Source organism: Lepidothrix coronata, unplaced genomic scaffold (genome assembly GCF_001604755.1).
Source record: "Lepidothrix coronata isolate B3197 unplaced genomic scaffold, Lepidothrix_coronata-1.0 Scaffold58, whole genome shotgun sequence".
NCBI classification, from domain to species: domain Eukaryota; kingdom Metazoa; phylum Chordata; class Aves; order Passeriformes; family Pipridae; genus Lepidothrix; species Lepidothrix coronata.
The window spans coordinates 4,774,046-4,796,781 of NW_016690238.1; the positions used below are offsets into that span (position 1 = coordinate 4,774,046).

The 22,736-nt window shown below is 43.0% G+C and overlaps 1 protein-coding gene across 4 annotated transcripts in view; it reads left to right on the forward strand.

Annotated features, from left to right (window-relative positions):
- The window catches only part of RORA (RAR related orphan receptor A), a 353,466-nt gene extending 331,257 nt beyond the window's left edge, over positions 1–22,209 (forward strand). For 3 of the 4 annotated variants that reach the window (XM_017816916.1, XM_017816917.1, XM_017816918.1), the window contains 8 exons: positions 6,313–6,454; positions 8,072–8,467; positions 11,447–11,568; positions 12,709–12,841; positions 13,495–13,602; positions 14,962–15,072; positions 16,324–16,436; positions 17,679–22,209. In XM_017816916.1, coding sequence (XP_017672405.1) covers positions 6,313–6,454; positions 8,072–8,467; positions 11,447–11,568; positions 12,709–12,841; positions 13,495–13,602; positions 14,962–15,072; positions 16,324–16,436; positions 17,679–17,843 — 1,290 coding nt within the window. In that variant the 3' untranslated portion in view covers positions 17,844–22,209. The remainder of the gene's footprint in view (positions 1–6,312; positions 6,455–8,071; positions 8,468–11,446; positions 11,569–12,708; positions 12,842–13,494; positions 13,603–14,961; positions 15,073–16,323; positions 16,437–17,678) is intronic. The other variant, XM_017816919.1, reaches the window with a different exon arrangement.
- Positions 22,210–22,736: the final 527 nt, after the last annotated feature.

Here is a 22,736-nt window from a genome sequence, read left to right on the forward strand (position 1 = left end):
CTGCTGCAGGTTGGAGCACGTTTCCATTGCTGTTCATGTTCTGCTGAACCTTCCTCTGGAACAAGGACTTGGCTGTGAAGACCCGGTCCCAGTGCTGGGCTCTGGCTCTGGAGCCAACATCCTGCACCCACAGTCCCAGGGCAGCCATGGGGGTCCTGCCCCAGTGCCCCAAACCCCCCCATGGGCTGGGTGGCAGGAGCAGGGCCTGAGCTGGCAGGAGGGAGCAGATGTGCTGCTGCCCTCCCAGACCCAGCCTGGCAGGGGTGACCTACAGGCAGCAGCAGCAGCAGCGAAGTGGGGCCTTTTCAGCTCCTGCTGGTTTTCACTCCAGTTTAGTGTGAACTTCAGTGTTACTCAGTAGTAACATTAACTGAAATGTTACTGTGCAAATACTAAAAACCACCAGAAATAGAATTTATTTAAAACTTAAAGTGAAATTTTAGTTGCGAAGACATACTTTGCAGTTCTAATCTGTATGTGTGGAATCACAGACCAGCTCAGGTCAAATTGCCTGTTGCTGATCCTGTTGCTCTTCTGCAGGTTGGCAACCCTTGCATTTCACAGAGTTGAAAGTTTCCTGACCTTTTTTTTTTTTTGTTATATTGCATTTCACATAAGTAGAATTGAAGATTTGTAATGAAACCCATTAGTGTTTTTCAAGAAGTTTTCATTTCCTACCTTGCTGTGATGTTGCTGACTGTTTTTATGAAGTTAGTGGCAGTGTTTTGCACAAGCACCATTGAGTGCTCCCAACCCATCAGCCTATTTAGCTGAGTTTAAATATGCCTTTAAAAAAAAAAAATTAACACCTCTCCTCCCCATAAGTGAAAAATTAATTTTTTTAGCCAGGCTGTGTTTTACACTTTATCTAGAAGGGCTCCTGTGGCTTATTATAGATAAAATAAATTTTAAAAGAGAGGGTTCTTTTTCTCTCTGACCATTGCTGATATCCAGTATACAACATATGATGGGGGGAAAAGGGAAGATGAGATTAATCATATAAAGATTTTACTCAGAAGCATGGATGAGGAATGACACAAAGACTGTGCTACAACTCAGAAATAGAAGTCTGTTCTCCTGTGTCAGACTGGGAATACTGTGTTGTAGGAGCACTACTGAAAAAGCTGGCATCTGTATGGAGCAGCTCCTCAGCCATGAGCTGTGGGAACCCGTTACCAACCTTTATTCTGTAGGAGGGACCGTGCTGGGAAAGGAAAGTGGTCTGTACACATCCCTACTCTTTTCTCAGAGCTGAAAGTGGAATCCAGTTCCACGCTGTCAGAAAATACCTGAATGTTTCAAGGGACATAGCAAGGAATTTAGTTGGAAATGAACCTTTTGTGAATGACCTGTGTAATTTAACAGGTGCAGTGCCTTGCCTTTGCAGTCAGCAGCGTTGGTTCATGCCCACCTGCCCCACGAATGCATGGTGGGATCCCTCTCTTTACCTGACTGCACAGCTGGTCTTGCAAAGCCACCATGCAGGGCGCTCCTGGGCACTTCTCGTGCTCTCAAAGCTTTATCAGTGCTGGCTTTTGTCTCTTGTGTCTTTTAAGACCCAAGATGATCTTCATTGTACCTGCAAAGAACATCTGGGTTCGTTACTTCAGGAAACAAGACCTGGTGTGCTGTCCCTGCCCTTCTTGCCTCACTCCTGTCTTTATTACCTGTGTAAAACTGAACATTTTTGCTCTGTTTTCAGTGGCACTATACCTTAGTTATCAAATATTTTATTAACATAGTTTATTAGACAATATTGTCACAGTGCTCTCCTCCCTTTACAAGTAAAGTATTTGTTCATTTTCGTAAAAGGGTTAAAAATCCCATTTGAATGTTGGCCTATTACAGTGTATTTTTCTGATGTTCCTTTGAAGAAAATTTGTGGTGGTTTGCTTTGGAAAACAGTAAAAGGATGACTCCCCCCCAACTAATTGTTAATTGCTCAGAATATTGCAAAACTTAATGATACGTGGAAGTCTTTAAGTATTAGCCATAAATCATGGGATTATGAATAAGCCTTTGTTGTCACAGGCTCACACACAGTCATTCCAAACCCTCTGCCATTAGGATGCAGCAAGGCAGCTGTCAGCTGTTTTCTTGTAATTAAACAGCCAATGAGCAGCTAATTAAGACATATGTGTATACAGAAGTGGAAGTGGGTATGTTAATGAACTGTAGGAATCAATTCATTAAATGAAAATTTGTCAAAAGACCAAACATGAGCTCAGCGTTGCAGGCTGAGCCGGTGGAGGGGAGCCGGGCTGGGACACGGGAGGCTCGGCTGGGTGAGGAGCAGCCCAGACACAAACCGGGCACTGAAGGGACTGAAACTATTAATAGACTTCGCAAAAACTGCTATTTACATTTCAAAGGTCCTTTTTAACAAGTTGTTATTCAAGCTGACTTGCAGATGAAAAGTTCTTGCGCCCTCTTTTTTCCCCCAAACCTGATTTCTTGGCAGCCCATGAAAACCCATAGGTTGTGTTGTGTATAAATAGGAGTCTGAAACGCAGAGACGGAGCCGGGGCTTGTAATCTGCTCTGCTCTTCTCCCGGCCCCGCGTTCGTGCCGCTGCCTGAGGAGGATGCAGAGCTGGGAGTGGAGCGGAGCTCTGTGCTGGCCCCGGAGAGCTCCCTGCGCTCGGGCCGGAGCCGCGCTCGGGGGGTTCCCACAGCACCTCCCGGGTGCAGCGGGGGTTTGTTCCTGTGGATCCCGGGCTGCCCTGCCTGTGGCCCCGTGCAGGGCTGGCTGCGAACGCTCTGCCATTAAAGGCACGTGGCCTGGGCTGGCTCGCACAAGGCTCGGTGCATACACGTGCACCAGGCATGCAGCCACCTCCTCCTTCCCGGGGGGAAATCACAGCCAGCTCCCTGCCTCTGGCAGGAGGGAGGGACGGAGCAGCACAACACAGCGTCTCTCCTCTTCTTTTAATAGAGGGGTGAAAACAACCTGCAGAGAAACTGTATTTACTCCTGTAATAGGGGCTTCCCCCGGGGCTTACAGTGATGCGAGAGCACAAGGACCACCAAGAGCTTGGAAAACTCCCAAGTGAAGGACAACAATGTGAGAAATCTCTCTCTCTTGAATTTAGAAAGACGGCAAAAACTTATGAAGCAAAAGGAAGAATTTATTCAGCGCGCTGGGTCTGGTCTCACACCGAGTTTTTTGGGGAGAAAGACCCTTTGGGTTTAATTTTCATACATTTTATAGTTTCACAAAATCCCACCCTTTTTCAGACAAGTTTAAATATGTTCATTTTTGCCTAAAAAGGTTTCTTTTCTCTGAAAAGGGGCTTTCCCTTCCTTTTGATCGGTTGTGAGGTGTCCCCTGTCACAAAGGATCTTCCTTTGTTCTTAGCCCAAAGAGAGAAGAGAAACCCCTGTGTAGAAAATTTCCACATGGCCCTGAAAGATTTTAATTTTTAGGAACTTTTATATTTCCCTTATCCGGCCAAAAAAGACTCTGATACCCAGGTCCAGTTTGGAACTTGGATACCTTACAACTTTGTGATACACCTATATATAAAAAAAACGTATTTTATTTCTCATAGCAATGTAGAAAAACTTTGAGAGCAAAAAATCCTCAGTTGACCTTCATTGTAAATTCACTCCCAAATCTCAGATACGTGTGTTTCTGTGCTCTGGACAAGTTTAGATTAGTTTTCGAAGTTTGTGGCAAGGTGGATTTTTTATTTCTTTAGCTCCTGCTGATCTTTTCATAGGGTTCGTTTTTAAAAGCACTCTACTGTATCTCTGGTTTGTAAAGTGCAGGTGCTTTTAAAGGCCCCAGTTTCAGGCAGTTCTGCTCTACTGAAGATTTAGCTTGAAGCTGTAACTTAGCTGATACATGGTACGCTAAAATGTATTGAGCAGCTGTGTCTCTAGGGAAAATCTGGAAAAGGAAAAAGCCCAGTATTTTCTCCATTATAATACTAAAAATAATCCTCAGCTTGACAAGACTATTCTTAATAAAGAGAAATGCCAGACTGGCAGCTCAGACTCAGTATATATCTCAGCTGAAGGAAAACATTTGGATCCTGGAGGTTTTAGGACACATTGATTAAGCTGACTCTCAGGATCTCGGCGGTGGCAGAAGAGTTCATGTGGTTCCTCTGTGAGCATGTGATTCAGTGCAACTGAAAAGGTGTTTGGAGAACTGAAATTTTTGGGGACTGATGCAGAACCTTGATCAGTCAGCCCCTGGTCAGCTCAGTCCCTAATCCTGTTTTCCTGGGGAATGGCGTTGCACTTGCCTGTGGACCTGCACTGGAGTGACAGTGTCCGTGAAGGTGCTCTCAGAAGTGAAGCTCTCTAACCGAAGAGTTGGTTCCTCCAGAGGGATCAGTTGTGATGTTGGGATGGTAGAAATTTCCACGGTATTTCAGGTTTTCTTTGGGGTGAAATGCACTCAATTGGAGCTCAGTATGTGCTGTACAATCATCTCACTATTGACAAACATGGAAAAACAGCTGAAAGTTCAATCAAACAGAAACAAAGACCAGAATAAAAGGGTGAGAAATAATGTACAGGAAAAGAGGATTGAAGACAGCACCTTGAATTTCCTTCTTTTTTTTTTATACCCCATGTTTCCCCAGTAAAGTTTTAATAAAAGGGGCATAATGGACACAGACTGGTGCCCTCCTCTAAGACGGAGCAGAGGCTTTGTCTCAGTGTTTCCCATGTCTCTGTCTGCAGGCAGTTTGTTCGGAAGTCTCTCTCTTGAGATTTGCCATCAGAAGCCCTTTCCCCTGTTTGTCTCCCCCGGTGTCTGGACAGTGTGCTGTGCCGAGGGACTCCAGCCTGCAGCCCTCGAGTAAATAAAACATTGGGAAAAGTCCAGCTTTAATTAAAAGGTGCCCAGCCTTGCCAAGGAACTATTTTCTTTGCAGCACTGTTAATTAATCCATTATGTGGCAACGTAAAACTGAAATACTGTGCTCACTGATCTCAAGTGCCTCTTTAGAATGACTCCATCTTTGCAGAATCCTTGTGAAGTAGGTATTACACACACACCAGCTTATGTTTGGGCAGTCTGTGGCTAAAGGATGACATGACTTCAAAGCGAGCAGCTGGTGTAGTGGGAATGACACCACTGCTCTGAGGGAGGCAGGAAAGCTGGAGCGGGGTGGAACCTCCCAGCACTGCCCTCCTTTGGAGATGGGGTTACTCAGCAAACACATCACACACAAAACGTGGGTTGGCCTTGAGAGTCTAAACCCTGCACCCAGTGGAGCAGAACCTCAGTTGTCAGCACCAAGCTGACTCACAAAGTATCAGCAGTGGGGTGGCCGGGGCAGTGCCCTCCCTGTGCTGGCACTGCCGGGGCACCTCCAGTGCTGGGGCAGTTCTGGGCCCCTCAGACAGGAGAGGCACTGAGGGGCTGGAGTGTGTCCAGAGAAGGGACCAGAGCTGGGGAAGGACTGGAGCAGCTGAGGGAGCTGGGGGGGCTCAGCCTGGAGAAAGGGAGGCTCAGGGGAGACCTTCTGGCTCTGCAACTCCCTGACAGGAGAGGGAGCCGGAGGGGGTCGGGCTCTGCTCTCAGGCAAGCAACAGGACAAAAGGAAAAGGCGTCTAGTTGTGGCAGGAGAAGTTTAGATATCAGGGAAAACTTCTTCACTGAAAGGGTGGTCAGGCATTGGAGCAGGCTATCCAAGGAAATGGTGGAATCACTATCCCTGGAAGTGAAGGCGGCATGTGGATGTGGCCCTTGGGGTTTAGTGGTGAGCACAGTGGTGCTGAGATAATGGTTGGGCTCGATGATCTTAGAGGTCTTTTCCAACCTTAATGATTCTGTGAGTATATAAAATTCCTTTAGAAAGTTGTTCTTTGTAGGAGACAGTGCTCAGTGCTGAGTATTTTTAAACATGTGCATACATTGGTGAGGCTGAACGTCAGAGCCTGCCACTGCAGAGAGCAGAACAGGGGAGCAGCTGCTGAATCCTCCCTGTTTTGGAGATCTGTGCTGACCCAGGAAAGATAGAAAATCCAGGAAATCTGGGTCTATAATTAGTTTTACCTCCTTTGGAAAGAACTGGTGTACCATATGTAATATGGGATCTGTAAAATCAGTGGATAAACGTGTATTTCCTTTACATGTTATAACACCTTTTTATGAACTGTTTCTTGCTAGTTACTGTTTTTTGTTTGTTTCTAGGAGAGAAAAAAGCCCCCACCACCAAAACCCTCTTAACTTCCTTTAGTTGACTATAGAGCCCTTGAACTCCATGTTCTGTTAGGTACGCTGCCTTTCAGAGTCTTTATCTGCTGCACCAGTTAACAGCTTCTTGACTTGTATTTTGCACTCGCATGGCAGGGCTTTTTCAGGAGGAGTCAGCAGAGCAATGCCACCTACTCCTGTCCCCGGCAGAAGAACTGTCTGATCGACCGGACCAGCCGCAACCGCTGCCAGCACTGCCGGCTACAGAAATGCCTGGCTGTGGGGATGTCCCGGGATGGTAAGCACTGCTCACACTGCCTGCCTGCACACACTGAGGGAGGCTTTGCTGTGCTGTGGGTTCAGCTCAAACCCACAGGGTTTAAAGGCTGATTGTGCATTGGGCTGATACTTGTGGTCATCAAGTGTTTTTTAGATGTTGCTCCGTATTTTTCTGTGTTATGCGTTGTATGTTTTTACATGTTCACATAAATATCAGGGCAGGTATGAAGTTCTTGGGTTTATTTTTTTTTCTTACTCATCTATTACAGTTCCCAGTTAAGAGCTTTGTATCTGGTCACTTGAAGATGCAGATTTTCAGTCTGATGTTAATACTTTATATGTTCGTTCCAGTTGAAGTGACCTGCTGTGGTTGCAGGTTAACACTGCCTGGGTGCAGGTCAGAACTGTTTCCCAATATCAAGAGAAGTTGAATTGTATATAATGAATAATGAAAAAAAAATGCAAAGAGAAAAATAATGCAGTGTTTTTTCAAAGGTAGAATTCTGAAGAAAATCTGTTCCAGTGCTGTTAATACTAAGCTCAGAATTACAGCTGGAGTAGTGATGAAAGGCCAGCTCTGTAAGATGGACACTTATGTAATTCAGTTAGAACTGGCTTTGCAGCTGATACTTGCACTCCTCCCCACAATGGGGGAGCTGCCACCATTTACCCAGTCTGGAGATTGGAGTCACTGTGTTCCCCTGCCCCGGTGACAGCAGCAAACACACGCACATTACTCTGGGTACATGAGGCCCCATTAAAGAGATTGTTTCCAGATTACATTTACTTCTTGAATTACATTGTCTTAATTTTTTTATTGGGCATGAGACTAAAAAGCTGCAACAGCTGATCATGTAATGACTAGTTCCTCCAACAAGTTTGCTTTCTTGTAGAGAAGTAAAAGGCAGTAGTCACCTTTCTAAAGGACGGGGCTTTTGCAGCTGATACAGGTCCCTGAAATCACATACTGTACCCTGAGGAATTCCCTGGATGCTACAAACCAGTTGCTGCTGGCTGACAGCTACTGCCTCTCAAAGCAGTAGTAATCTGTGTGTGCACGTGTGTACACACACAAATACAGGTTTAACAGTTGCTCACCTAGTAACACTTCTGCTTGTCACAGCGGTGCTGGAGGCAGGTTTGGTGATTCCTCCCATGTGCTCTAGTCCCAGTTCCAGTAAAGCTTGTTATTGATACACTGTGAGCGATACCCCACGTGTTGGCACCTATTTTTAAGTTCACTCTGTGGTGTGAATGTGCAGCTGGCAGGAATTGGACAGTTCATCCTGGGCCAGCATGTTCTGTTTTAACTTCTGCTTTTCCAGGTAAGACTTGAATGCTGAAGAGATGCATCTGTCAACTTTGTTGGACGTTCAGGAGAAAATCTTTTCGGTACAGAAGTGGGAAGTTAATGAATGAAGCTAAACCAGTGGCTTCTAATAGTCCATTTCAGTTGCATGTTAAGAGGGTGTTCTAAAGAGCAGGGGCTGCAGCTGAGTCCCTGTGACCGAGAGCAGCGATCCTGAGGTCTGCCTGTGCTGCTGGTTTGGGGCTCCTGTGGCGTGTAAAGACTGGAGACAGTTCAGAGCCAGCAGTGGGTGTGTGGGAAGGTAACAGCCGTGTGTCTGTGTTTCAGCTGTAAAGTTTGGTCGAATGTCCAAAAAGCAGCGGGACAGCCTGTACGCGGAGGTGCAGAAACACCGACTGCAGCAGCAGCAGCGCGACCACCAGCAGCAGCCGGGAGAGGCAGAGCCGCTCACCCCCACTTACAATATCACCACCAACGGGCTCACAGAGCTGCACGACGACCTCAGTAATTACATTGATGGGCATACCCCTGAAGGTAGCAAAGCAGACTCTGCAGTTAGCAGCTTCTACTTAGACATACAGCCTTCTCCAGATCAGTCGGGTCTTGATATTAATGGAATCAAACCAGAACCAATATGTGACTACACACCAGCATCGGGCTTCTTCCCTTATTGTTCTTTTACAAATGGGGAGACCTCTCCAACTGTGTCCATGGCAGAATTAGGTAATGAGAGAGAAAAGCTTACATTCTAATTGTCTTAACAGTACCCTTTGGATTAAAGTGCCACATTTAGCCAGGTGATAGTGAGAATGCTGCTTCAGTGGAGCTGGGAGCATGTGTGGGCATTCTGCTGTGACGTGCACAGTGTCCTCATCTCGGGTACACACAACAACTTACCCCTCTGGCCTAAAACTCCGGGAGCCTGGGGCTGATCAGCTCTAGGAGTGTTGCTTTTGCTTTCAGTCCTTGCAATAGAACCCTTTGAATACTGATCAACAAGCTAATTCTTAGTGCTGAGCAAACAGACAGCGTATTTCTTTTTTTGCAGATTATTTTTTAACATTTTATCTCCTTTAGCATTACCTCAGTACTCTTATTTCTGACAAAAAGTGATGAGGCTGATTTTGCTCTGCTTTTTACCTGGCAAATCTGAAACCAAAGCACCAGACTAATCTGAGGGCACTTCTCCTTGTCACTGGTTGAAGAGAATCTGGCCCCAGATACTGAAGAAAATTTTTGAATGTAGCAAATTTTGATAATTTCTCCAAAAGCCTTATAACAAACACATTAATTAGCATGTTCTACTTTAAACTCTTCCCTGAATGATGACACTGGGGCTGAGTTCCACAGCTGTGACTTGTCAACAGCTGAGACTGGAGTTAGAGCCTGCTGTGTGAACAGGTTATAAACAAAGTGGAACAGGACATGAGAGAAGTGGTTTCATGATTCTATTACTTCTGTAAGCAGTCAGGTGTTTAAAACTAATTTTGCTTGCTTAAGCAACATTTTTGCTAATTATTTTAGTTACAAAACCCTAAAAAAAATAGTTTGAAAAATCAGGTATTCCACATTAAAATTTTATGTGGTTTATATTCTTTTGAGAAATTTTACAGAGAAGAAGGCTTACTTTATAATGTCCTTATGTTGCAGAATGCTGTTCTCTGCAATATAATTGGTCCTGACAGCCAAAATACTATGTCTGGCTTGAGTTCAAATAATTTCAGATAGGTAAAGATGAGAAGAAAAAGTCAGGTTAAAGACAATGCTGCCAGCTTTGTGTCAGTCAAATGGTTGCTAATTTTCTCGTGGAAGTTATTAAAAAGACTTACATTAAACTCACAATAAAAAAGAAAGGGCTTTTCCTTTGTAGGCCAGGTTTTGAGTTTGGAACACTGGCCTAAAATAAGTTTGTCGTGTTGCTTCCCTTCATTTACACCCTGCTTGCATTAAAGCCTGCACAGTGTGATTTGGGTGCCCAGCGCTGACGTTACTGAACAATGTTTGAAGAATGTTTGTCTGCCAGACCAAGGTTTCAATTTAGGAAGGTGTGGCTGTTCAATGAAAGTATTTAGGTGTGTCCTGCAATACAGTCCAGAAGGGAGGCCGAGCCTTGGGAGTAACATGGGGAATATTTCACCTTCTCTGTCCTGCAAGGGCACAGGGATTGTGCTGCCAGTGGCTGCTACCCAGGACAAATGTCTGAGCTACACACTTGTGAGAAAAAAACAATTGTTCTCAAATACATCAAGGCTGTGATAACAAACCAAGTATAAATGACCTTGTGTTCTACCTTGTTGATTGCTCAGGTAGCACATATAAGCTGAGTTTACCTCCCCTGTGTTAAAAGACTTTTCAGGTAGTCTCTTACATCAAACTACTAATGTGTGAAGGATGGTACTAAACAGCCTGATTGTCCAGCAGTTGTTTGTGAAGGGCTGGGTTTGCTCATTGTCAAACAAGGCCCATTTCACAGATCTGGTGCTCCAGTCCCCCAGACACCCCCATGTTGTTAATGCCCACCGGTCCTGGTGGTTTTAAGCCTTCCTTTCCAGTGGCCTCACAGGCAGAACTGTGAGATAAGTCACAACACTTCTGCTTGGCACGTGCTCAAACAGCAGAACAGGCCCAGAGCCAGGGTAGAAAAGAGAAAGGCAAAGTGGAATTCAGGTGTCTAAATCCCATTCAAGCTTTTGAAGGGGTTCCTGAAGGTTTATGGAACCAGGTTTTATTAATAAATGTAAATCTACCATATAGTTCTTTTAATCAAGTATAGCAGCAGAAAATATTTTATTTGGAATTAAACATTGGATGGAAATTTTAAATTGTGCAGTTAACTAAGCTTCTCTAAAGCTGAAGAAAAACCCTTAGTGATTTCTTAGTGAGTTATCTTAACCATCTGGATTCTCCAATAGATATATTTTTAATATAATATATTGATTATAATAGAAATAATATAATTATATTATGTTACATAATAATATAATAGAATTAATTATAATAAATATGTAATATTTTACATAATAGATTTTAGTATAATATTTTTAAATTATATGAGAAAATATAATGAATATATAAATATGGCACTCACTGGCAGCCTGATGGGATGAGAGTCCTGCTTAGCAGAGCACTAGACAGGTGGTAACTGCCTGTATTTCTTTTTTGGAAAGCCTCAGTTGTATAAAACACAGCCTTGGCATCAGCAGAGGCGCTGCCCGGCTGGCAGGGCTGTGCTGTCCCTGCCCATGGCAGTGTCCCGTGTTCCAAGGCTGTGCCACTGTGACACAGGGAGCACATTCCCGGGTCCGGCAGGATCTGAGCAGGGGTTGTTCTCTGTGGCTCTGTTCGTGCTGTGACTCCCGGCCCAGGTGTCAGAGCTGCCACAAAGGCAGCAGGGGCGGTTCCCGCAGCCGCGCTGCTCTGGGGGCTCCCGGCCTTCCCCGAACTCGCCTTTATTTTGCCCAGTTTGGGATGCTGGAGGTTCCCTTGGCTCCCACCGCGCGTGCCGCGCGTCCTCTGCCGGCGGCGCCGGGCAGCGCCGGGCGGGACAGGAGCGTTCTGCGGCCACAGCAAGGAAACCCGAATTCGGGCACTTTGCCCTCGGCTCGCCCTCCTCCCTCCCCCTGTTGCAGCTGGAATATGTTATTTGCTCACGTCTGAAGGTACAGCTTTGCATTTCTAATGCGTGCCGCTTTCTGCTNTTAGAACATCTTGCACAGAATATTTCCAAGTCACACATGGAAACTTGCCAGTACTTGAGAGAGGAGTTGCAGCAGATAACATGGCAAACTTTCCTGCAGGAAGAAATCGAGAACTACCAGAACAAGGTATGAAAGCACGCCAGGACATGGCATGGTTTCTATCAAGCATGGTATTTCCATAACACACTGCAAAATTCACTTTTTCACTGCTTTCTCTTTACTATCAGGAATGTATATTTCTGTGTGTTTTAAAAAAAAAGCTAGAATCAAAAGCAGCAAGATGGTCAGGATATCCTTTGCATTTGTGATTTGTACAGGTATAGGAAAAGGCAAAGCCATTCTCCTAAAATCTGTAATAAAGAAGGATAGGAAACCACAGGAATTTTTTCAATCCTAGATGGCATGTTATTTTCTTCTCTTAATTTGTAACCTCCTGGATCAACAACAGCACAAGCTGAAGCCACCAAGTGTTGTGATTTTACATGGTGTGTTTTGTTTTGAGTTATAAACACCCTCCAGTTGTCCCTCAGTGTTTGGGTTTTATCTGTGGAATGGCAGTACATTGTCCATGGTGCTGCCACCCCCCTGGGGTACTGTGAGATCTGGTCAATGTTTGCCTTTCCAGCACACCTTCCACAAACTGCTGCCATGGGCTTCATGTGGAAAACTGTCCTGGGAAGTGCTTTGAACGTGTTTTTCATTTCCACAGAAAAATATTTAACCTTTAAGAATATCCTTTTTTCTACATTAGGTAATTTCATTCTGCATTATTATCAACATATGAAAAACTCACGTGCCTTCTTTATGTTGTTCAGAAGATGACCTTCATATACAATCATCTGTCTGTGTGTCCTTCTGAAGATGAGCAAGGCAGATAATTTGCATCCAGTACAAAACACAGAAGTTGATAGGGAAAATGTGATTATGCCCTGCTGGTGGAAATTGGCATTTTCTTTTGATGCAGTGAATGAAATTCCTGCTGAAGTGACCAGAACGGTTACACTTTGACATTTTTGGTTTATATGAAATAAAAATACTCCAACCTGGATCTCTTCTGGCATGACTTGAAGAAGTCTCCCATGTTTGCATTGTCACTCCACAGGAGGCTTTGGCTTGGAGGTCAATTCCCCCTGTTTTATCAGCAGACTGTAGCCAAGAGTGCTGGGGAGAATTCACTGCAGGGGTTTTTTGACTCAGTTTTACTTGATGACAATGAGCTTTGCCAGCCCAGGTCGGTAATCTCTGCATTTCTCTTCTCTCCCACAGCAGAGGGAGGTAATGTGGCAGTTGTGCGCAGTCAAAATCACAGAAGCTATTCAGTATGTAGTGGAATTTGCCAAACGCATTGATGGCTTTATGGAACTGTGTCAAAATGATCAAATTGTGCTTTTAAAAGCAGGTATGTGGGTCAGTTTTAAGGTCTGCTTCTATTAGTTTAACTGAGGAAGGTGTTACTTGTATATAGTGATTGCGTATGCAAATATTCATATGTAGTACGATGATAATTTAAAATCATATGGGGCAAAACCTTACAAATTGTCTCAGAAGTAACTTCATAGTTACTCTGGATAGGAGGAGTTCAAAGTCTACTTACTAAGTTTTCATTATGAACAACGAGACTATGTAAAGATGGAAAAGCTGGATTCAGATTTAATTTTCCATTATTAGGTAAAAATTTCAAGGTAAAAATCCAGATTGTTCTCTGCAAGAGACTGTAGAAGCAATGCAGTTTACAAATACTGGACCAAGTTGTCAAAGCTCTGTGAACATAAATCTAAATGAGCCGCTTTGGCTTCAGAGACTTCATTACTCTAAAAAGAATTATTAGAGTTTATTAGCAATGACTAAGTTGCTTTAGCAAAAACTTCTGAAGGGGTTTATGGGAATTCTTTTAATTCTAGTAGCAAACCAGGCTATACTCTGTTACACCGCAGGAACCTCTTACCCTCCTCAATAGATGATGAAAGCAGAGCATTATTTTTAAATCCTCACTTGCTCTTTGCAGCTGAAGCCTCGACTTCCAGAGTCAAACATACCCTGTTTCTGTTTTAGGGTCTTTAGAGGTTGTGTTCATCAGAATGTGCCGTGCCTTTGACTCCCAGAACAACACAGTCTACTTTGATGGCAAGTATGCTAGCCCAGAGGTTTTCAAGTCCTTAGGTAAGGAAATGTCAAGTGTTGTGTCTTAAAAAAAAATGGAATAAAAATAATAAGGTGGAAGAGCAAGGGAAAAGAGCTGCTTTGAAAAAAATCAGGCTCTAGTGTTCAAATAAAAGAGCTGCAAAGCTCAAACTGCTTGTTTTGTAAGCAGTCATGCTGGCTCTGTTTGAGGCCAAGCTGATTGCAGGAGTTAAAGCAGCTTCACCTGTGCAGTAAAGGACCATTGATGGTAAAAATCAACATTTTGATGAGGGTAGAGCAGTTTGGACTCACTTGTTGAGAACAGAAGCCCAGATTTCATGTCTAGTGTAACACTTTGTATATCCTGTTGGAAAAGACAGCAGATTTTAAGGTAACTTTGGATATTCTGATGTTACTGCTTTGAAGATGTTAATAGTGTTTTATAATGGGCCAAGTCCAGTTATTTGCAGGTAAAGCACTGTAAATCAATTTTTTTGTTAAACCAGAGTTTATAATTTTGAATTTTTTTCTTGTATGTTTTTTCTAATTTTAAAAGGATGTATTTCACTGGGTGTAGATTTGGGCTGGTTTGGAGGGCAGTGGAAACACCTCAGTGGAGAATCAATGCTGTACCATTCCTGAAGTGTTCTCTGCCTTCCTAAAACCCCTCAAGGTGCAAGGTCAGAGTGCAAACAGTTCTGGGCTCCAAGGAAACACAGCTGGATCTGTTTGCAGCTGTATCCAGAGGTTCAGGCTGGGTGGGGGTGAGATGTGCAGAGGAAAGCCCCTTCCCTCAGGCTGTGAGGGCTCCACTTTGCCAGCCCCTCCCTGCATGTGTGCCAGCACAGTAACCTGACTGACACGGTGTGAGCAGGAGGGAGGAAAGGAGGCACAGCTCCTCTGCTGCATGACAAGTGTTCAGATCTTGGCTTGTCCCTCTGCTCTGCATGTTCCTTTTGTGCCTCTCTGTTCCCCTACTCTGTGTGCTCAACAGGCCCCAAACCAGCACTTTGTAAGGCCACGTTTGCAGCCTCCATCCACACTGACGTGAGAAAGCTCCATTTAGAACAGAACCAAAGCTAAACCAGTTTTGAGCTTGAAAATAAATGCCTTGAGATTTATCCATATTTACCCCCCAAGAACCAAATGTAGGAAAGATCCAGTGTGCAAAAGCTTCCAAGCACTGGGTGTGGGAGCTGGAGACCCGTGGGAATGGGGTAATAAGCTCAAGGATGAGTGAGATCTCACTACCATCACTTCACAGTCCTTAAGGGGAAGACCATTCACCTGTGAAGTATTTTACATCTGTTTCTCATCTGCATCAGAATAAATCAATAACTCTGTGGCTCTGAAGTAGTTTTAAACAATGTGACATGAGCCATACCTTCTTTTTGGCAGGTTGTGAAGACTTCATTAGTTTTGTGTTTGAATTTGGAAAAAGTTTATGTTCTATGCACCTGACAGAAGATGAAATAGCTTTGTTTTCTGCGTTTGTTTTAATGTCAGCAGGTAAGAGATGAAGGTTTCCTCTGGCTTTGTTTGGGTAGAGGTCGTTTTTATTTTGAGGTCTTTTTAACGATAACTTTTAAGACTATCAGACAGTGTGGAAATGTCACATCTTTTGGAGTGTCTCCCTCATCAAAAGTTTTATTTTAATAAACACATTACAACTGTGAATTTAGGAATCAGTTTGTTAAGTTGGAAATCCTACTCTAAGCCCTTGTTTTCCACATTTTGACCTTGTTGAGGACTCAGCTTCTTTAGAAAAAAGCTTAAATGCGTGTGAGTGAGACTGCTGGGCTGATCCTGGTGAGACAGGCAGAAGGTAGACACTGAACTCATACAGTCAGCTTTCACAGCTGTGAGCTTCCAGCACCACCTCAGGCCTGTTCAGCAGCATTGCCCTGTTAGTGTGGCAGCTGAGGTGTGTGCCCGCCGTGGGACTGGGGACACCGAGGTTGTGGTGCCAGGTCAGCCCAGAGCCAGCCTGGGTGTGCCATGCCATGGCTGTAAGAACTCCGTGCTCACGGGGCCACGGGCACGGTGCCCCAGGCGCTGGGAACGGCTCCTCAGGCAGGGGGAACAGGATCCTGGGGCAGAAGGTCAGTTTGTGTCTGACTTGGAAGCAAACTGTGGGTTTAGGTGGCAGTGCAGTGGGCTCAGGAGTGGTGGTGAACAGTCTGTGGGCAACAGTGGGTTTGTTGAGAGCATCACAGATCCACTCTTATGCTCTTTGCCAGATGGGAAGTGTGTTAGCCCAGTGTCTTAGCAAGCCCTGGAATCCTGCAGGTCTGGCACACACAGAATGTAACAGCTCATACTACTTTCTGCCATGAAGTTTAGGAGCTGCTTTTTGGTTTTTTTAATATTTGAATCTTTGCATCTGATTTTTCTGTAAGTCACTGGAGATCTTTGCAATATCCACTCCAACTACTCATTCATTATATGATCTGTTCGTTTTGCAGTGAAAAGTTAGTAGCTTCATTTTGTAAATAGCCTGCATTTTACAGACCTTTTTAGCAAACGAGTAATAAATCATACTCAGATTAATTGCATTCTTCTAATTAAGGGCTTTATATAAGTAATTTAATTGAACGTAATAATTGTACTCCAAAACCTGTTGATTTTGAAACTCATTTTCTATATGAGAGTATGTAAAATGGAGGGCAGGTTGCAAACAGGAAGGATGACTCTGTCAGAGTTCCTGGTGCTCTGTGAGCCCTGTGCAGCACTAGAGATGTTAACTCCATTTATGTTCAGATCGCTCATGGCTTCAGGAGAAAGTGAAGATTGAAAAGCTCCAACAGAAGATCCAGCTGGCACTTCAGCATGTCCTACAAAAGAACCACCGAGAGGATGGGATTCTAACAAAGGTAAGAGTCAGACTGGGCCATGACTCTGAAAATATGCTTTCTTAGGAACACTGTTCTGATTAAGGTGTAAAAGCTTTGACGCACTTAAGTTGTTATTTATAAACCCAGAATTCCTTGTTCACAATCAAGGTGCTTAGCTGGAACTATTTACTGAAAACCACAAGAGGTGAAATGATGACGTGCTAGGGAACAGGGTTGGTAATGGTCTGAAAGGAAGGATTTTGATGTGGAACTTCATGAAAAGGGATGAAGTTTTTTATCCTAGTTCTCCTACACGACTTTTCTGCCACACAGTACTATTTCAGTTCTCCAACGTGCAGCCTTAATCCTTGTGGGATCTCTGCCTGCATGACAATTAAGTTTTTATTACATGCAATACCCAAACCAAACTTGTTTTTTAGATTTCCATGAGAAGTTCCCCACACAGCCTTTTTCTCAGTTCTTCCAAATCCTGAAACCTGGGGAAAAGAGACCCCCCACAATATTATGCTCATCTAAAGTATCTTCACATCATTTTTTCAGAAAAGAAAAAGTGGTGTTATGTTACAAGAAGTGGTGTGATGTTACAAGAAGTAAATCTGGAGAACTGAGGAAAAATAAGCCCTTCCTGACAGAGGTAGTTCCTTATACAGGAACAGCCAGAAAGCTTCTGCTTAGTTTCCCACCACAGAATTCATTACAATAAAAGCAGGAGGGTCCAGCCCAGCCTTTGTGGATTTCCTTCATTTCAAATCCTGGCTCATGGACTTCTTTTCTCGGTGTATACTTTGGATGCCTTTGTTGGAAGGAAGTTTCTTCCATGTGCTTTGATACAAATCCTTTACTCAGTAGCTGATATTTTTGTGATATTTTTGAAGTACTTATTTTTCACCTTATTTGGCTTAAGTTAAATAAGTCCAATCTATTGCATTGCCAGTTCCCTCCATAATACTCACAGTGGGTTTAAAAGCAGTTGGGCTGCCTTTTTCCAAGAGTATGATTTAGTTGCATGAATGAAGATCCAGCTCTGAAATTCTGTATCAATCCAGTGAGGAAACCTAATGACACATTTTCCTAGGAACTTAAAGATTATTTGACAAAGAGCTGGGAGTCCATTACGTAAATACCTTTACCACACCCCCTGGCTGTGCACCTGAAATGTCACAGTCTGAACAGTTGTGTTTGGGAGAGTGTAATCCTTGCAGCAGGATCGGGAGGGCTGGTGCCATGTATGACCATATGACTTTGTTCATTTCTTTACAGTTAATATGCAAAGTGTCTACTTTAAGAGCACTGTGTGGACGACATACAGAAAAGCTTATGGCATTTAAAGCAATATACCCAGACATTGTGCGACTTCATTTTCCTCCACTTTACAAGGAGTTGTTCACTTCAGAGTTTGAGCCAGCAATGCAAATTGATGGGTAAACGTATCACCTAAGCACTTCTAGAATGTCTGAAGTACAAACATTAAAACAAAAGAAAGGAAAAAAAAAGGAAAAAAAAAAGAAAGAAAACCAAGACACTTTATATGGCCCTGCACAGACCTAGGGAGCCAACACACTGCACATCTCTTGGCGGTCGGGGTCAGGCGAAGGATGGGAAACAATGACACAAAGTTGAACTTGTTTTTCTCATGCATATGATTTCCATTATGCCTACAAATATGGACCCTTTTTCTGTCTCAGCTTCTCAATCCTTGACCTCTGTTTACACAGACTGAGGGTACTAATGTCAGAAGGTTGTTTTCTCCTGTAGTTCACTGCCCAGACTTTTGACAGAACAATCAATTTGTTGATCAGAACAGAGTCCACCCAATAATCAGCGACTGGTGTGAGGTGCAGAGATTTCAGCATCAGTTTGCACAACTTGCTCATTGTTTCATGAAGGACGATTTTTTTTCACCTACCACTGTTTGCCAGTAGACAGAACGGCATGAAAAGGGTCCATAGCAATAGCAACAATAGCATTATAATATATTACAGGGTAAATGGGCATGAAGACTATATATAGCAAAAGAGATATTGTTTATATATTGTTTTAATTAATATAAAATGTAGTTACTGGTATAGCTTTTCTCGTTGAATTGATAAGGCACTTTCATTTTGCACCTTTTTCTTTAAATTAAATGCTAGCGTGTTCATTGTTGTGTTGCATGTGCACCAGAAATTCAAGTTTAACTGAAAAAGGTTTGGCAGGTACTGGTACATTGGGAGGTATTTATGCTGCTGTTTTCCATGTTACTTTTAAAGAGAGGCTGGTCATATCCTGAAATGGTTACAGATTTTTTTAAAGAGTTGAAAATAATGACAATTTTCTACATAAAAATAATCTTTCCAGATGTTAAATTCAAAGGTACTTTTATTTTTAAATCTTCCAAACCTGGATGTTTAAAATTACATGCCTAAATTCAAATTTAAGTGCACAAGTCAAAAGCCTCATTGTCAAAGGTGCTGAGTTTCACTGTCAGAGTCAAACTAAGCAATTACAGCTCATTTCCAAATGAGTAACACGGCACCTCTGAAAATCAGGCTGTTAAATGGTGTATTTCTGCCCACCATAAATCCAGGTTTGAAGATACTCAAGTCTGTATCTACAGTAAAAGTATGTGTGTATGACATGTATGTGGAAAAGTAATTTTTATACATAATATTCCATACTTTTGTACTCCATATGGTAAACAATGCCTTCAGACTCACACGTGAGCCCAGCAAACCCAGAAGGGGTTTGACTGCAGGGAGATGAGACCCTGACCCCTGTTCTTCCAGCATCCAGCAGTTCAGTTCCAGGGAGCTGATCAGAGAAGTCCATTGCTCTCCTTGTTTAGAAAGAAGCACTTTAAAGTTTAGCAAATGGGGACTAACAAAGTAAAGGCAACACTGTTGCTAGAAAGCATTGGTTCTACTCTGTATAATGCCTGGAAATCATTAATATCATAAATCTGCATTCTGTAATTCTGACTCCTGTACTGCAGAACCAACCAATAAGCTGAATCTTGCAGTCTTATTAATTACATTCCCTCCAGGAAGAATTCTGTCTCTGAGCAAATCTGGCAGCAAACCCAGTGCTGAAGGAGGCAGATTCACAGTAAACAACATTACAAACTGAACTGTGGCTGTTTGAGCCAGAGATGTGTAATTGGGTTTGGATGAGATGGAGATGCATAACTGGATGCCCTGTGGGCCTGCACAAAGGAAGTTTCTGATAAAGTACAAAAGAAAAAGCTGGGAACTTCAAAAAAGGAAAAGGAATGAGACAGAATGTGCTTTAGTTTCCAAGGGTCAACAATCTCACGTATGTTACAGTTGTTGAGAAGTAACACGTGAGTAGAAGCACGCTGAAGCCTAAGGATTTTAAAAAGGAGAATGGGGTCAGTGGATTATGATTAGCAAAATACAGGTTTATTCTGTGGTTTGAACGTGTTTCCTTTGGGGTCAATTTGAGACATTTAGCTGTGACACCTCCTGAAGTGTTCCAGTGTTCCCATCAGGGAGGCTCAGAGCTGTCACTGCTCTCCAGGGTTTGGAGGGAGGGAGAGGAGCATCACTTCCCTCCCCAGAGCAGTGACCCCGACTGTGGGAGGGCAGCACTGCAGCCCTGGGAGCACTGGGATGGAGTCAGGAGAGGGCTCCTGGGAAAAGCCCCCAGAGCTGTCTTTTGCTGCTCCATCCTGCTGCTCCTGGAGAGGGGGCTCAGCCCAGCATGTGGCCTCCCCATCCCAGTGGAACACGTCTGGAATCATTGTTTACTTTATTGGAGTAACTGGCACGATATGGTACTTGCATTCTAATGTCTGTTCCTATTTTTGAAGCAACCCTTTTAACTAACAAATGTTTTCTGAATGTGACCAGCCTTAGGTGCTAGTCCTGTAAAGATCAACTAAACTTAATCTCAGTGTCAACTAATGAGTACTGAAGTAAGACCTGTACGTTTTTAGAGAGCAAAATACAACTCCTGCTTGTGACAACATGTAGACTACCAGGTAAAATATATGGGGATTAATTTTCAGTCACATCCTTTTTCTTACCTTTTCCTGATGAATATTAGTACTTTACCAGGCACCTCGGTGCCAGTGGTTTTGTTTGGAATCTAGTTTGGCATATTTACACTCCTAAGTCATTGACAACACCATTTTTGGAGCATTTACTAATACAGTACATAACTATAAAAGGTTTCAGACAGGGCCTTAGCTGACAGTGATCTTCCAGGCTGGAAAGGGCTGTCATTTTTGTTGGTGGGAGTTCCTGTGCTGGCCCCTTGTTAAATCAGGCTGTGCACACCCCCCAGGTAACTCTGCTGTCCTGATCCCAGGAACAGCCACTTGGCAAAAGAGTGTAATTCTTGTTTTGCTCTCCATGGAGAGGGGAAGAAAGGGCTGCAGCCTGGCAGAGGTACTGATGAGATCTGCCAAGGAGGCTTTTATGGAAGGGGACACCGGCTGACACTGGGGTGGCTGGTCAGGGATGGCCCTGCCAGAACCAGCAGAGGAGACACATCTGCCCAACCTCTGGGACTGGGGCTGGGGTCAGATGCTCAAACAGATACTCAGTTAAAAACATACTTGAGGTCAGTGGATATTCATGAGTATTTTCATAATCTGCCCAGTTCACTACAAATAAAACACTAGGATAGCTAAGAGAAAGGAATATATTAGGGTTTATGACCTGGTCCTCAGAGTCTGCACAGATGTTTTCATTGGGTTATATCTATCCATGGAGATGTTCTCTGGCTTTCTAGAAGGAGACACTGTCCTGTCATTGGAACCACCCTAATGTGTGTCATCCCCTCCAGCACTGATTGACATTGAAAAACTATGGGATTAGGTAAAAAAGGGAGGCTGTTTTTAAGTTTGGTTGTTCTTTATTAGCTTCTCTTAGTCTGGATACCAAGATATCTGTGTATGTGCACCTGTGTGTGTGTGAGAGAGTCCATTGTGTGAGCACACGAGTGTTTGTGTGGGTCCGTGTGAGTGGCTGCTTCTAGGCTGTTCAGTGTCAATGAATAAAGAAAATGTATTCAAAATACTTAAGTCAAAAATAGAAGGTGGAAAAAAGATTTATTCTATACAAAGCCTTGTCTGGACCACTTTAGAGAGACTTCTATTTTTTTAACCCTTCTATAAATGTTTGATGGCACTTGAAATATTCCTGCAATAAAATGTGATTTGTGTAAACATTAAAAAAAAAAGATTTTGTAATGTGAAACAATGAAAGAAAGTAATGTAATTTTTCTAAAAAACAAAAAAAACACAAACGAACGAACTTTGTATTATTTTCTTGATGGAATTTGTCTATTTGTCTTTGGAAAACTTTTTATTTCATTGAATGTGCCATAGTAGAGGTGTGTTTTTCTTTTTCTTTCCTTTTTTTTTGTTGTTTTTACATTTTAGATTAAAGGAATAGCTGTGTTCCGACATTCCAAAATGCAAGATGACATAGCAGTCATGATTAAAAGGTTTGATTAGTAAGCTTCAATCATTGTTGCTTTTTTTGCACATGTTCTTCATTCCTCTACAGTGCAATATGTACATAGAGCACTTGCGGGTGTAACCTTGATCCCTCAGGGAAAAATACATATTTGTACAGGATTTTTCTTTTTTTTGCCTTTTTTCTTTTCTTTCCTTTTTTTCTTTTTCTTTTTTTTTTTTTTTGCTAAGGAATGTCGATTGAATCACTTGTCTGTTGTTGAGGGGCAGCCAGATAATAATCCTAAACCACTGTCACAAAACATTGATTGTTTAAATTTTGTGCCCTTTTATTATTTAAAAAAGAAAAATAAAAGTTATTTTCTGACAGTTCTTTGTGCTGATTGGTGAAAAAAAGGGTAAATAGATAAGCACCTTATGATTGACTTAACTGTGAATGACAATCCATCTCGTTTCCAACAAGAGAAGCCCTATCATTTTGGAGCTGGGGTTATGAGGCAGAAACTAATGTGCTCAGGGATCTTCTAAAACTCTTCAACAGGGTGGCCAGTACTGCTGGTGGAACAAATTGCTTTTTAAAAAATCTGCTTGTATTTCTTCCCTTCCCCCTCCCCCCAGGCACAGGAGAACTGGATATTTTTGTTAGCTAAACGTGTGTGCCTCGTTCTCTGACTCACTTTTGCAGCACAGCTGCTTTTTGGTCGCTATTTTGTTCGAGACAAAACTCCAAACAGCGCAAAGGCTTCACAGTTATATTTTAGGAAATAAATGCTGACCCACTAAATAAATGATTGAAATTAATTTCAGTACCCTCTGGATGTTTTCATAACGATAGGACTATTTTTCCAGCTGAAATTCAGTGTTCTGCAACAGGAAATGGCTTTTCAGTATTTAAG